Source organism: Netta rufina, assembly GCF_964035555.1.
Source record: "Netta rufina genome assembly, chromosome: 8".
In the NCBI taxonomy this organism is placed as follows: Eukaryota; Metazoa; Chordata; class Aves; order Anseriformes; family Anatidae; genus Netta; species Netta rufina.
The window spans coordinates 19,791,171-19,807,253 of NC_140131.1; the positions used below are offsets into that span (position 1 = coordinate 19,791,171).

At 39.2% G+C, this 16,083-nt stretch overlaps 1 protein-coding gene across 11 annotated transcripts in view; it reads left to right on the forward strand.

The window, feature by feature from the left end:
• The window catches only part of RABGAP1L (RAB GTPase activating protein 1 like), a gene marked incomplete at its 5' end in the record, with an annotated part of 248,705 nt that extends 232,823 nt beyond the window's left edge, over positions 1–15,882 (forward strand). For 9 of the 11 annotated variants that reach the window (XM_084290877.1, XM_084290880.1, XM_084290878.1 and 6 more), the window contains 7 exons: positions 868–960; positions 7,929–8,039; positions 10,251–10,355; positions 11,533–11,616; positions 12,139–12,210; positions 13,536–13,733; positions 14,100–15,882. In XM_084290877.1, coding sequence (XP_084147003.1) covers positions 868–960; positions 7,929–8,039; positions 10,251–10,355; positions 11,533–11,616; positions 12,139–12,210; positions 13,536–13,733; positions 14,100–14,255 — 819 coding nt within the window. In that variant the 3' untranslated portion in view covers positions 14,256–15,882. Of the gene's footprint in view, positions 1–867; positions 961–1,230; positions 1,685–5,497; positions 5,704–7,928; positions 8,040–10,250; positions 10,356–11,532; positions 11,617–12,138; positions 12,211–13,535; positions 13,734–14,099 lie in introns of those variants that run through there. The other 2 variants (XM_084290876.1, XM_084290882.1) reach the window with 2 other exon arrangements.
• Between the last annotated feature and the right edge of the window lie 201 nt (positions 15,883–16,083).

The window sequence follows — 16,083 nt, forward strand, 5'->3', positions numbered from 1 at the left end:
ATAATGGGCAGCTTCTCATTGTACAGCAGAGGTACAGTAATGCTATTACTGGTCTCCAGAGAGAGGCAGGATGGCTCGTAACGCATGGCGTTACCAATTAGGTGAAAGTAAAGCAAAGGATCTCCATGCGTTGTTTAAAAACATACTTGGGCTCTCTGTGTACCTTGTTTCATGTTCAAAGCTGTGCTTTCCCAGAAATCAAACTACCTGGGACTTGACCTTTCTGCCTGCTTGTTTACCAAACGGCTTGTGATTTCTGTGTTGTTGCTTTGCTGTTCCCCTGCTGCGGCTGGAAGCGAGTGCTGCAGCGTCTCCACCTTAGCCTAGGATTCTGGTGCCAGACTGCATGAGGGCATTGGTCACAAGCTAGCAATTTAGACATTAATACTCTTTCAGCAATAAAAAACATTACTTTGATCTCCCCCAGGGAACTGTCCAGTCCTTGTGCATGCACACTCTTTTCTTCTAATCTCAGTGGTAGCAGTTTTTTTTGCTAAGGCACTTTGTTTTAGTGAATCATACATATCAAAGCATATTTTCCTCATCCCTGTTCTCTCAATCCTGTTGTTTGTGGTTCTTTCCTTCTTGTTTCTCTCATTAAAACGTCTCTCCTTCACTCTCATTTTCTGCTAAGTATTTGAAAAATTAACAACAGTAGGCACAGAAGGATTTCTGCCAGTGTGAACTGTATTGGTAAGTGTTTGACATGGCTTGCTGAGTAGGGACGGGGGGGCAATGGGGAGCGACTTAATTCATCAGCAGCTTTCCAGCACTTGCTTTGCTTCCTGTTTGCAGGCAGAGCTTTCAGGCAGCCTGTCCAGCATTTCTCTAATCTCTAAATGCACGTCTTCCAAATGTGTTCCACAGGTGCCAACAAAAAAGCTGAAGAAATATGAGAAAGAGTACCAAACAATGCGAGAGAGTCAGCTGCAACAGGAAGATCCCATGGACAGATACAAGGTATGGGAGCTGCTGTATGGGAACTTGGTTCGTTGGCTACATTCTGTGGGAAGTGATCCAGTTCTAGCAGTTAAGCAGAGGTACGTGTACCACGCTCACCTCTCTAGGATATGCTGATGCAGATTTTAGGGAATTAAAATGGCAGGTGAAACTTTCTTGAAAGAGCACTTTGAACGCTTGGACTTAGTGTTTTACAGGAGTATTTGAATCACAATTTGTTACTCTCAAGACATCTTCAAATAGCCACATATAATATTTTTCTTCTTTCAGTTTATATGTTTGTAGGTAACTCTCCTGCTGTTGCACTTTTACGGGAGATCTTCATGAGACGCAGAAACAAAGGGTGATTCTCAGCTACAGACACAAAAAGGAGAAAATACATATTGTTCTAGCACAAGCTGTATGCAGTAACATCCACAGAGACTTTTGGAAGATGAACTCTTCCTTGACTGATATGATCCTTGTTTTTCATCTGTTTGTAGGAAATGTTAGTAATTTTTTTTTTGCTAATATGATGCCTAGTACAGTGGGATCCTGAGCTCGCCTGGAGTCCTAATGTACTACTGCAATAGAATTCATAGTAATAAATATCCTGCTTTAGATCAGCAGAGGAATAGAGCTTCAGTTATTCATATGATAACTTGATAGTTCACCAAAAAAAAAATAATAGTTTTTAAATTTTGGATCAGTATTGCTTATCATTCTGGTGTATTTATTTTATTGTTACTGCTACATTCTGTTGCCATAGATTTTTGTGTGATGGAGGTTCTGCCTCTATGTTTACACTTTACATAGAGTTCAGGATTCATTTATTACTTGCTTATTTTAAAAAGAGGTTAGATTTCCTTAGGTGAAGCTGCCAGAATTGAAGCACTTTACTGCATATTGCCCAGTTTTGCTGGGAATTGATGTTGCTTACACACACCTGTATTGTTATCCTGCTGTTCTTCATTGTGCCTTATTATGTGAAGTGACAATGCTGTTGGTATAGAGAATGCCTGGAATGTGGAGTAGTAAATAATAGGGCGTGCAAAGGTTTACACAGTATGTGAACGTAAGGAAAGTACACCATGTTCAGAAAACCACAGTGTGAAAACCTGTGGCAAAAGACTATGCCGTGCTTCATAAATAGGATGAGATAGAGTTACAGTTACAGAGAAAGTAAAACTGACTTTTTTAATTTTTATTTTTTTAAAGTATTTACCTGTGAACATCAATGTTTTAAATATAGTTTTTTATGTTAAGGAGTGTACGTTTTATGGTTCATGAGGACCGGGACTGCTGTAGCAGCCAAGAGTTGTTAACCAGAAAATTTCTATTAAAAAAAAATAAAATAAAAATTAAGTGGTTCACTCATGCTACTGTGGAATTAAAATAATGCTTAGAACCCAAAGAAGGCTTCTTTAAAGCTCTGTAGGAGCACCTTAACTAGTTAATCTTGGGCAACTGATGGTGAAGAATATATGCTCGTTTGCAGTTGGGGGATAATTAAAAAGTGGCTCTTTGGCCCCTGCGTGTGTGAGTCACTGTCACAGTCAAGATCACAGCCCAAGTTTGGGCTTGTACTTTTGTAACTCACTGGATTGGTTCTGCTCTTCTTACTGAGGCTGTGATTAGAGAGAGGCTCCATAACTGGTTAGCTTCACATTAAATGCACAGTTTGGACTCATTTTTCAGCTGACGGATGTCATGGAGAAATGCTTGTAAGTGTTCTCTGCTTCTTGTCTTGCTTGATTTTATTTATGTGTCTGGCTGAGATTGGTGGGAATGGACATTTCCATAGTGTTTCCTAGTGGGCAGAAAGTAAAAAGTCAGCTTCACTTGTCCCTTAAAAGATCATACAGCAGCCCATATGCTTACAAATGCATTTTGTTTTGGCAGCGTCAGTGCTAGACGCTGTCCAGCTGGGCTTGGTTTGGGAAATGACTGAGTCTCCACTGCTTTGAAGAGCTGGTATTGCCTCTGAGCACAGCATTGCTGCTAGCTCCCTCTGGCCTTGCGTGTTCTCTGCCTGGGCTGTGCCCCCAAGGCCCACATTGTTACACTTTTTACAGCTTCTCTTCCAGAACAAAATGTTATTTTAATTTACTACCCAGGAAGGAGGTGTTCCTTAGATGCATGGAGATCCACGCCGAACATTCTTCTTCTAGGTCGAGGAGGAAACATGCTTGCAGTTTGTTGACAGTTTTTAGTTATAGCTTTTACAGATTTGTTGTTTGCAGCGTATCACAGTTCTTGTTGCCAAAAGAGATTTGTTGGGACTATAGAGGTGTACCACAGCAATGGGGGTGTGTTGGCACTTCGGAATTGCAGTGAGGAAGGACGTCTCCCTGTGAAATGACCTTCTGGGCACAGGAGTGCTGGGGCTGAGGAGCCCCGGGAAAAATGCCCTGTGTCTGAGGGTTGAGGGCAGCAGGGGTGTATCCAGCCAGCTGGCAGCTGCTGCTCCAAAGCCACCAACCTGAGTGCTCCGTAAGCTCCAGAAGAGGACTGGTTTTGTGAAGCCAGGCCTGCCGTTCACCAGTCACGTTTTCTTGAGAGGTTGAGTTCACGTGCTACAGTAAGATGTGTTACATGCCACAGGAGTTCCTGCGCAGCTCCTGTTTCACATGTTGATTGCAGTAGATTTGATTTACCAAAAGAACAGTATTAAAGAGAGCAATAAGGTTTGGTGTTTTTCTCCTGTATTTACAAGTTTTATGTAGGAAAAGTGTTTTGTTTTTTTGTGTTTTTCTTTTTTTGGATGTTTTCACAGTCAACTAATTTTATCTTCTATTACACATAACAAGCTATCACTCATATTTTTGTCAGATTTTAAAAGGTTGTAAAAGTAAACAAGTTCTAAATTCCTGTTTGCCACCAGTTTTCATGATTTTTAGTTAAATTAAAAATTGCCTATAGAAGTCAATAAAAAAGTGACCTGTATGTGCAGAAAAAACAGCAATATGATTCAGATTGATATTTTTCTATAATTTTTTTTTCCGTGTTTGAGAACAGAACATCTCATGTAACAGGGTTGTGGTTGATTTGATAAGAAATTGCTGAAGTTGGATCTAGGAATCTTTGAGTTTAAATAAAAAGGATATGTTCATGCAAAGTTGGCTGGAGTTTTCCAGTCAGACCCTGCCTGTGCCCAGGGTTCTGTTCTGAAGGTAGGAATGCATTTTCATCTGTGGACTTTGTTGCGTGACAGAGATGTTGTCTGTCTGAATAAAGGTAATTTGGAGATAACAGCCTTTTGTGTCTTTGAAGTGGAAGCAAAAACTAATACACTGGTCATTTTTATTCAGAGTCCTGGTAACTGCCATGAGGAAAAATGTAAGGTAACTCCTGATGTAGATTTTTTGTTTGTTTCTGGTTTTAAGAAAAAGGAAAGGAAAAAAAAAAAGTGCTATGGCACTTCTGGGAATATTTTTTGAGTCAACAAGCAAAAAACACAAACCACCTCCGGGTGCTTGAGTTTTGCTTCCCATGAAAGGTTTTCCTGGACAGTTTGCTGTAAAAGCCTTTTGGCTTTCTAGGTGGCGTTTTACAGGATTTTCCTTCAGAGCTGCCTTCACAAGCCAGAGGTCTTTCCAATGGGCTTATGAAGACCTCAGTTTGCTTGCATCTAGGAAAGTGAATTTTAATTCATGCTGTCATTCTGCCACTGAGGACCTGTTCTTGCCCAAAGATCTGTGGTTTGGGTGTTTGTTCATCAGCAAATGTGACACTGAATTGCTTAACAAGGTTTGTGACTCATTACACCCAGCTTGAGTAGCAGCATAGAGAGAATACCTCATCATCACTAGTCATGTCTGGTATCGCTCCTTCATGCTGGCTGGATGGGAGCAAAGGGTGGAGTCTAAGCCTTTCGGTCTTCCTGGGCTGAGGCTCGCCTGCTGCTCTCAAGTTTGTCTTCTTTCTGTCAAGTACGTAATGGAAGTTGGAGAATATCCTCTTTAAAAATAGGAACCAAAAACCCACTGAAGATTTGGCTATTTTATTTTATTTTGGCTACTTTTGTTGGTATTAAAAATTATTTTATATCCTGTTTTCACTGTCTTTACACCAATGGTTGAAAGCAGTATTTGGTCTGTGACTTTACTGGAGGTAAGTTTTTTTTGTGTTTGTCCGTACCAGCGGTGTTTGTCCCTTTTGGAAATGCAGTATCCTCCTTTTAAAAGAGTTCACCAGATGCCTTTTGTAACAGGAAAGAGGTATTTGGGAAAGAGGGAATCTTGTGTTTTAATGATTGTAGAAACCTAGAAACTGGGTGATACTGAAGAGAAGGAAATTGTTGGTATAGTCAGTAAATTGTTAGTGGTGTCTGGAGAAAAGGCAGGGAGCTGTCAGTTTACACTGAGGACAACTAACAGGTCTGACTAGTTGGCTAATGTCAGGTTACAAAATACTGCTTGCGAGTCCTGCTATAATAAACCAGCTCCATCTATTGAGCTTCATTCCATTGCAACTGGTATTTTATAAAAACCCTGTGTATATCTCAGAGGCATCGGAAGTAATTTGCTAGATACAAAAAGCACTGTTTGATATTTTTGTCTTCATTGTGTAACGTTAGATTTTATTTAGACGTAAGCAGATAAGAGTTTCCTCCTGAGGAAGGAGGCAGTTTTTCACTGCTAGATCTGGGGGGAGGAGCTGGAAAGGACAAACCATCTAATCGCACATACTGCCCTGTGTGGAGGAAGAGTAAAGGTGGCCCAATGAGAGACTCAGCTCTTAGATATTGACTGGATGTCCAAGGTAAGAGATATTTAACTTATTAAAAACATATTGTGTAAATTTCAGTTTAAGAGGAGGATAGCGCATTTCCAACCACGTAGCTTGCTTTCCACTTGTCTGCGAATGCAAAGCAGGAACTCCGAACTTCACACCGTGCAGCTTGCTTTGCGGACACAGAAGCTTTTGGCAAAAGCATAGCAAAAATGTTAAAGCAAACTTCTTTCTGGGTTATTTTGTGGAAGTCTAAGAACTTGCTGATTTCTTGCTCTAAGCAACATCCCTACAAAAAGGTATTGGTGCTGTAGCACTTGACAGTAATACAGTCCTGATTTTGTCCCAGTTTCTAAGTGAACTTATGACTTTTTGATAACTGCTCACTAACAGACCTGTGTCTATATAAACCAACACTTCTTGGATGGTCTGAACAAAATACAGAAATAAAGCTTCATTGGAGTTGTTTATTATTATTATTACTGAAGATAGCAATTTGCTGTTATGCTTCCAAGTATATATCATCCCTACAGGATAATTTTACTTTAAAAATTCCTTGTCTCAAACAGAATATGATGCGATTAAAAAAAAATCCCCGAAGTTAGGTGTCTTTTAGCAGTGGTTATTTTAATTGTGTGAAATCACAAGTATTTTAGGGTTTCTATAACAAAACAAAGTTATTTAAAGTACAGTCTTTTGGGGAGGAAATGAACTTACTTTCCTGTAAAGGGTAGTGCACAATCCACTTACACAATAATGTCCCAGTAAGAAGAAGGTATTTGCAGAGGTTCTGCTTCCTGCCACAGAGGAAGCTAAGACAAAGAAGAGACCTTTTTTAGCATCCTCTTAGAACTGTAGTTGTCCTTTTTTAAGACAGGCATGCAAAAACTTTTTGAAACAGATGAAAAGCAGTTGTTTCACTGTGGTGAGCTTTGGAAAGAATTATTTGAGCATAGCTGGTGAGCAAGAGGAAGTGAAGACTGGTGAATAATATGCTTATGCAAAGAAATCACATTTTGTAGGAAAACATTCAATGAGCAACTCTTGAAATATTTTTGCTGTTCTAAGTGCTGTTAATATATTCCCTTTTACTGTATTTCTTGGGAGACCATAACCTTTCAAGTGGCCTTTTTGAGATGTTAGCATGTAGGTTACTGTTTCTCCATCTATAAACTTCCATGTGAACTTTGCATTTTTCTTGAGTTTCCACAGCAAACAGATTCCATTTCCAGTCTCTTTTGCAGTCACTATGTGACTGAAAGTCAGCAATTTTTTTTGCTCTCTCAAAATCTGTTTGAGAAGGGCACCTGTATCAGACTCACCTCACTGTGTTCTTCTGAAGCCAGGGGATTTGATGTGGACTCCTGGAAGTCCACCAACCCACAGATACCTTCTGAATATAATTATGCTTCTCAGCCCTAAATAACAGTCACATAAATTGATTTTTAAGAAACATGAATTGCTGGTTTTCTTTTTTTTCCAATGCATTACCTTCACCAGTTAGTGCTCTATGTAGTCATTTCTGCCTTTATGGAGCAGGTAGGAGGTGCCTGCAGTCTTGAAGGTCTACATTTTGTGTTGTCGTGCATCGTGGGCAGAACAGGTTCTGGACCTGTGCTCAGGGACTGATGTCCCCTCTCCATCTGGCACTTTTTCTCAGCAGGTGTCCTGTAAAACGTACCTGTTGTCACTGGTGCAAGTTACAGAGAAAGCATACAGGTGGATGTACATGTTATATGAGTTGTAAGGAGTTCCCTTCTAAATGCTGTTCTTTACTGGTCCCACAGAGGACGAATGGTTGGTACCACAGCATCTCCAGAATGGACTATTTTTATGGAGTGCCTGCAGATGAGGTTTTGTAAAATGGAGCAGAGGACAGCTTTCTGCATGGAAACATTATTTCGAGTTATCTCCCTGTTCACTGCTGCTGGGTGGGATTTTATCTGTCTGATTCCTCCTCATCAAAGGAAATAAGAAAGCAGATGTTTTTATTGAGAGGACTGTGTTTACTTTTGACAGAGAAACCCTACAATCAGTGTGTCACTTATGTGACTCAAACATAACCATTGGGATGTAAGTGGAATTGCTGCATTTGCACTGCTGGCTTAATTCACTGTTGTTTCCCAGAGCAGCAGTCCTGTCTTAATGTGCACTCTTGCCTTATCAGTGTTTTATACATACAACATATTCGCTTACTGCTCTTTAATATTGATAAGAGTTAATTTCCTCTTTTGGTTGTTCCTTTCTTTCTGCAGAGGGAAAATCGCAGGCTCCAAGAAGCTAGCATGAGGCTGGAGCAGGAGAACGATGACCTTGCCCATGAGCTTGTTACAAGCAAAATTGCCTTACGGAATGACCTGGACCAGGTAATGCTGAAGGAGATGGCTCCAAACTCCAGCTTCGCAATGCTAGTTTTAGTAGCCCTGTTGTTTGCTCAAGTGAAAGCATTTACACAAAATTAAAAGCATTGGTATTTGTGCCTTTGTTTTCCTGACAGCCTTAATTCTAGTTGCTGTATCTCCACGTGGATGCAGGCAGAGGCATACACAGCAGTGTATTATTAACACTGACCGTACCTTCTCTGTTGCAGTTCATTTTACAAAATGTAAGCCATAATCTTTTAGGCAGGTACCAAAGAACAAACGTTTACTGGAAAAAGGTATGATATATTCCTCAAAAGAGTGATTGTAAGGGAAGTTGCTTTGCAGAATGTCTGCTACCTTATGTGGATCTATTTTTTTCACAGCAATTTCAGTATAGCCAACTACATTAAAGAGAATGAAGTGGTGTGGTATGAAATACAGCAGGGCCATATTCCACCACCCCTCATGATTAGCATCTTGCTTAGTGAAGGCTGTAGTGCCTCTTACAATGTAAAATCTTTTCCTGCAGGGGTCTCTCAATTTGATTTTCTGTATTTATTTGGCTTCTTTATCTAACCTCAGAATTGTAAACATCATTGGCCACAGTAGTGTATTTCTATTTAGTCAGACCCTTGGCAGCTAGGTACTTCTGATGTGGATTCGTGTGATTCTAAAAATCTGAGGCACCTTGGTGAGCAAGCACGGGCAGATAACCACTTTGCCTGCTGGAGTGGGCATTGCAGTGTAGAAGACAAAAACACTGCATCGAGGTGCTCTGTCTTCCCCAGGAATAGCTGTATGTAAAGCAGCTTTATATCTGCTTCTGCCCCTGCTGTGTTCTGAAGTATCATCACAAAGCTGTTAGACAGACCTTTGCCAGCCCCATTCTTTGCTCTCCTGCATTTTAGCAGTTTCTCTGTAGATGAGTGGCTCCATTAAGTGTTCCCACACCCCACCTCAGTTCAGTGGCACTGAAAGAAAAGCTTTGTGCTGCTGCATTTCTTACTCGCAAGGAGAGGTGATACTGTACACCATGGCAGGTGCTTGGAAAACCTGGAATGACCATATAAAAGGAGGAAAGATTTTTAGTTGATTCTCCGAAGTATGTCCTAAACAAGTCTTTTGTCAAAAATACCTTTGTTATCCCTGAGCTCTTTTGTTTTGAGATGTCAGCCTTATCCCTCGTCTGTTCTATTGCTTCTCATTTTTGCTTTCTCCCATACAGCCTTGTATATGCAGTGAGCAATGCAGGAATCCTCAGTCCATCTTTTCAGACGAAGTCTTGGTGGAGCTGCTTCAGCTGCTCACAGTCACCACTAACACCCTCATTAATAATTAACACTGTAGCAGTAGATAAGCTAATACCATTGGTAGTAGAAAAAAACAAAGCGCAGGTCAGAGATAATATCTGCGCTGTTGTTGTTTGTAATATCATTTTCCCTCTTGTATTTCCAGCAAGTAAGTAATATTTGACTACAGTCATTGCCTGTTCTGCTCAGTAACTGGGTGGTGGAAGTGATGTGTTGCAGTATGTATCTCCCAGTTGGGGAAGTCAACAGAATACATCCAGGTGTTGAAAAATACATTTCTCTCCTGGTGCTCAATCTGGTGATCTGTGAGGACAGTGCTCTCAGAATCCAAAAAATTCCCAGTATATATCTACATAAGCTTGGCCCCTTAAAGAAAGGAGAAAGTTTGTATTCTCCAGTACGCACGCAGTATCAAGGCTCTCCAGGAAACAATTGTTAACAAACCTTTTTTTCTGGTGGTTCTCTTTGTCTCTTATACTTGTCTAAGCTCTGATGCTTTGTAAGGTACACTGCAGGCAACTAGCCTGAAAGATAGAAAAATTAAATGTTATCTAAAGTTACACAGGAGCTGAATCATGCTTTCTTCTCTTACATTAATATCATTCCCAACAAAAATATTTTATATATCATTTGTATTACGACATATGATCTATGCTCACCTGTCACCTGGGTGTGGGTAACACTTGACAAAAGGGTTCTTTTCCACAGTTGAAGCACAAAGAAATAATTTAGAAAATAGCTACTTGAAAAGGGAATTTCATTTACAAAATAGGTTGGGTGAGCCATCGAGGGCAGGAAAAGGCAACTCTAGATCATGAAGCTGCAGTATTTGTGAGATATATACACACCGATACACTTATATTGGCACAGATAACATGATTTACACCAGTGTTTCTGATTCTAGGCTGAAGACAAAGCTGATGTTTTGAACAAGGAACTTCTCCTGACCAAACAGAAACTAGTGGAGACGGAGGAAGAGAAACGGAAGCAGGAAGAGGAAACCGCTCAGGTAAGGCATTCTCCAGTCTTTCCTACTAAGCTGAATGCAAGCAAAAGGATAATCTGAAAAGCATGAATGTATTGTGGTTACGGAAGGGATTTTTGTCTTCAAAATGCAGTGGCAATTAAAAGTTCAAAGTGCCAGGGTATTTTTTTTCTAAGTATACGTTTCAGTGTTTTCCTGAATGTCCAATTTTCTGTATCTTACTCCCTTCCCAGTATTATAACAATCATTTTCATAGGTGGTAAGCAGTCACAACTAAGGAGGCATGATTAGATGTCTCTTAATTATCTACAGAGGGTTACTGGAGGAATTGTTGCCTTCTAAGAGGCTGCTGGTTCACTGAAACAAAGCTATGGGCATTCCTCTCAGAAGCTAGAATCAACAGGACAGAACTGAGGTTTGGAGTGATTTTGCTGCCCAGACCTGGCTTCACTCAATTGCAGAATGTTTAGTCTTAGTCTTTTGATCCTGCATATCTTATGTGCTGAATACTGATGTACATGTAAGCATGCTTTGAGAATGATACAGGGGCTCTCATTTTTGCCATTTGACAACACTGACTATAACAATTGATATTTTTTCTTCTTTTTTTTTCCTCTCTCTGCAAGTTCTGTGGTTAGTATATAAAAGGCAATGGAGGCCTTAATCCTGCTGAGATGGCTCTCCATGTTTAGTGGTTCTTAATGGTGGAGGAATGAGTTAGCTGGCACAACTAAAACAGATTCCTGCTTCTGTTTCTCTTTGTCGGCAACTAAAAAGATTTTTTTCCTTCTGTTTTGGGGATGAGCGTGATAGTGCTGAGAGATTCTTCTCCTTGTTCCATCTCCAAACAATTTGTCTGCCCAAACCCCCTGTGAGAGTGTGCAGAGGAAAAACAAACAAACAAACAACCCAACAACAAAGCATGTAACTGTGGACCGTGCTGCACACGGAGAAAGAAAATTCCTGTATAGGACAGTTCTCTGAACAATGATACACTGTATCACAGTATAGACATTTTTTTGTTATCGTAGATGTTTGTATATTGAGTAAATCAGACTTTCTACTTCTGAAGCACTGGAAATTGGTAAGAAAAAGATGTAGAATTGTTGTAAACACAGCAAGACTTTGAGAGAACAATTTGATGATGCATTTTGAAACCTTTTTTCAGTGTACTGTGTAACTTCTCTCCTTCAACTCCTAGCTGAAGGAAGTCTTCAGGAAGCAGCTAGAGAAGGCAGAATCTGAGATTAAGAAAACCACAGCCATTATTGCAGACTATAAACAGGTAATGGTTCTAAAGACACCCTCTTGTATTTATTTGTAAACTCTTTTCAACATGTCCTGAGAGCTGAACTTTTAGAGTTGCTTATCTCATCCTTTAAATAAGATACGTTATGTTTTAGGCTTTCAAAAAGCATTATAATTTGTGATAAATCTTTTTGATTTTCCTAATAGTCTGCTAATTTGGGGAATGAAGAATAACCCTTCTTTAAGCTATTTTGTGTACTATAGGATGAATGTTTCTTTGCTGTGTGACATAATGCAGTGGAAATATCATAAACCCGTTAATCAATAAAATGTTCTGGTGTCCATGTTCAGGTTCTATGTTGAATGCTGCCATTTTTTTTGGTCTCCGTTATCCCCAACAGTGGATTTGTTGAGGGGGAACACACGTACCTACCTGAGTGAGGCAGAATTTAAGAAATGTTAGCTCTAATAAAAAAAAAAAAAAAAAAAAAAGCTAAAAAGATTAAGTAATATTTTAATAAAATAAACTTTATCTAAGAGACTGCTTTCTCTGCTCCAGATTTGTTCCCAGCTGAGTACCAGGCTGGAAAAACAGCAGGCAGCCAGTAAAGATGAACTGGAAGTTGTGAAGGTGAGAGTGATGCCTCTACATACAGGACGGCTCTAACGCAAATGTGGTCAGTGACACAAAACAAAAGGGGAAGTGAAATTTATTGCAACAACTGTGACATCCAAACAGCTGCACTGATAGCCCCATGTGTATTTTTCACACAATGTGAATGATTCAAGGGTTTGTCTCCTTCCAGTGTTCTTTATCTTGTATCATACAGGCTGGAACTCTCAAACTGAAGTGCATATAGATTTTCATGTAGAAATGTATACTTTTGGCAAAAACATACAGAGGCTGTATTTACTTAGATTTTTTATTTAAATTAAAACAAAAGATGTCTCTCTAGAGGAGAAAACGTGCTGCTACTCCAGCATGCATGCTGGAGGGGATCAGCATTGCTATTAGGCTACTGTTTATCTTTGGCTTTCTACACTTGCCTACTGTGTAAGTTAAGCAGAACAGTTTTAAGTAATTAGCACAACTTGGTTCATACCCAGAATTTCCATAGCAGTTCCTCCTCTCCCTTCTAGTATCTGCACTGATGGTAAATATTTCCTGATCAGGTAATAATTCCATCCCTCTTCTGTGTCACTACTGAGTAGGCAGAATCATTTTCTCTCTGCTGTAACTTCTAGTTTTTTCCTAAGTACTCAAGCTGAACCTGATTTGTTGCTTTGTAATGGTAATTTTTATCTGTTATTCATCCAAAAATACACTAGTATAGATGTTCCTATAATTTGCTGAACAGTTCAATATCCTGTGTTTGTTTGTGACACAGGCCAGCTGTGTTATATCTTCAGCCATGAGCGGCTGGCTCACCTTGCCAGGTAGCATGAAAACTTTACTACTGTGTGTCAGATGTTGTTAGCAAAAAGGACCATCCCCTAGGAAGCTAAACAAGCATCAGGAAGGTAGCATTGTCCCTTCCAGCAAACGCAGGCTGACTGCTTGCTTCTGGAAATGTGGAAAAGTTACCTGGGTTTCTTGGAAATATCAAAATCTGTATGAAAATTTGGTCAAGTGCTTTTGTGGAAGTTCCCAGCATGTAATTTATTCTTCTGAATTGTGCTGACATAAATACTGCAAAATATGAAAAAGCTTTGGTAGCAAGAAGGTTTGAGTAATGAAGAGGATCAAAGGCATTATCAGAGCATGCTAAATAGGCTTTAGGATTTCTTTATACTGTTTCATGCATTCAGGAAGTTGTTCAAGAAATTCTCAAATTCTCTTAATGTCAAGTGTGAAAACTTCAGCACAGAAAGGCAATCTAACATAAAAATGGCTCTTCCAAGAAACAGAGCGACTCCTGTAACATGGATTAAAAACGAGCTTTCTGGCTATTTCAGGGTAAAGTGATGGCCTGCAAACACTGCAGTGAGATTTTCAGTAAAGAGGGGACACTGAAGCTGCCTTCACTAAGCATGGAGAATAAAGGCATAGAAACAGATGACGAGAAGGATGCACTGAAGAAGCAACTGAGAGAGATGGAGCTGGAACTTGCACAGACCAAACTGCAGCTTGTGGAAGCCAAGTGCAAAATTCAGGTACGTGGAATGCAGGTACTGCAGGGCAGTCTCCTTAGCCTTGTCGTACTCTGTCCAGGTTGATCCGTGCAAGTTATGAATCATGGGGTTAAAAATGGCGCTAAAGGGAGCATATGCCTGTACCTGCTCTATACCTGTGAACTTCCAGAATCTTAGGATTGTTTGTTTTTGTTGTTGTTTGTTTGCTTGCTTTTAAAAAGAGAGAAGAACAAAAGAAAAGAGATTTCCATTTGTATGTCTAAATACTGTTTCAGTGATTTCAATGTTTTTCTCTCCAGTGCCTGGGAGGTTGCAAGGAACTGAGTCTGAAGATGCTCTTGTTTGTTTGTTTGTTTTTGATCAATTCTGACCATTTTGCTTTCTTAGGAGCTGGAGCATCAGAGAGGAGCCCTTATGAATGAAATCCAAGCTGCCAAGAACTCTTGGTTTAGCAAAACTCTGAACTCTATTAAAACTGCCACAGGCACACAGCCACCACAGCAGCCTCAGCAACCCCTGCCACCCAAAGAGGGCAGTACATAGTTCCAGCCAGACCTGATACAAGAGCACAAAGAACAACACAACTGAAACCCTGGAGGATTCTTCCAGTGGTCTCTCCTCTTGGGTAAAGGACAAAAGGCAGGAGTGCAGGCTTGAAGTGAAATTCTTCAATGTTTTTCATTCATTCTGATGTGATCCTTTTCAAAGGGGAAAAAATATTCTGTTTTATGTTGAATTCTTACTTCCCAAACTGCCTTGCTGAAAGCCACGTTCTGATACCTTCATACTTTTACACTTTATTTTATATGACTAGATGTTAAAATGAATAAATAATTCAAAACTAGTTCTTTAATACATGACTAATTATTCAAAATTATTTTTATCTTGCATAGAAGTTGTTTTTTTTTCTTCTGGAGGAAGAGAGAATGGAAAATGTAAAGTACTGCAGCATAATCTCTTCACAGAAAGCACAGTGTAACAAGTACTAGTGTGTGTGTGAGTGTCTAGGATAACTTATGCCCTGGGACCATCTCAGAAGTTTATCGCAGTGACTACGTCCTGCAGAAAAGCACTTTTTCACTTTTTTGTAAAGCTTAGGCCATAGCAAAGAAGCAAAGATAGTCTTGCACTGTCTTGGCACAATTGTTTGTGAGCTTCCCGGATAATTTCATAGTTTTGATCATTTTTTTCTTCAGAAATGCAAATAGTGCAGTTCTTTGTAGCACTGACTAGCACTGTTGTTTATTTACAACTGAACTGGAATTTAACATAGTTACCTAGTTCCCCTTTTTTATTTCATGTTTATACTAAGAATGCCAAGAAAGAATTCCTTCCACTGGGAGAAAGGGAAAACTGTTCAACATTTATTCGATGTTTTTTCTGATAAGCCAACTGAAAACCTTGCATAGTTTTGACCTTTTGTAAGTCCTGTGCAATAAAGGGTAGCTTTTATGAATAAAATTAACAAAAACTTTTCCCTGGGTCTATATTCGATTTTTGAGTTTTACACGGAAGTGAGGTGTCAAATAAAACAAACAACAGGCTTTTGCTGCACTGATGAAGAAATCACCACAAAAACAAGATCAATTTGCCATAAATATTTGGCTAGGAAATGCTATATCGGTATTACTTATTTTTATAAAAACAAACATTTTCAACTCGAATACAAAGCTTAGACTTTTCCCATGGGATAGACTTCTCTGATGATTCCCAAACCTCTCTGGTTGTTTTATATCTCTAAGGTAAGAAAATTCAAAAGTGTTTGTTTTGACTGAACATAAAGTGTTTATAGAAATACTTCTTTCATGGAAAATTAAACTATTGCTTGAACTGATGGAATATTTTTTTAATTATACTTGTCATGTCTATAAGGTGGTCTTGCAGATAAATATTGCTGGACAAAAGGTTGTGTATTAATTGTTCCATTTACAAAATTGTTCCAAGTACATTTGTTCTCTTTTGATCTTTTTTTAATTCAAAGGAATGCCATATCTTGTCCGTTTTGTACAATAAAAATTAATGATACTCATCTTGTGCTTTGTTGTCAAGCATAATTGTGAATTACTTCAAACAGGGCGGTACAAGTTTAATGTTTACTTGTGCCAGAGGAACAATTCTGAAAGGCAGTCACTTGTTTGAAGTAGAGATCAAAATATAATCACTGTCCTGACACAACTATCCTGCGATGAACTTCTAACTCTCTTCTAAGAATAAGGAGTTTAAAATGTTGGTATTTTTTTAAAGTACCTGCAAGAAAAGTGATCATCTGGAAACCTTAACAGGGTGAGGGGGAAAAAAAAAAAAAAAAGAAAAAAAAAAAAAAAAGGAAAAAGCAGAAGGGATCTCTTTTGCAAAGAGAAAAAAAAAATCT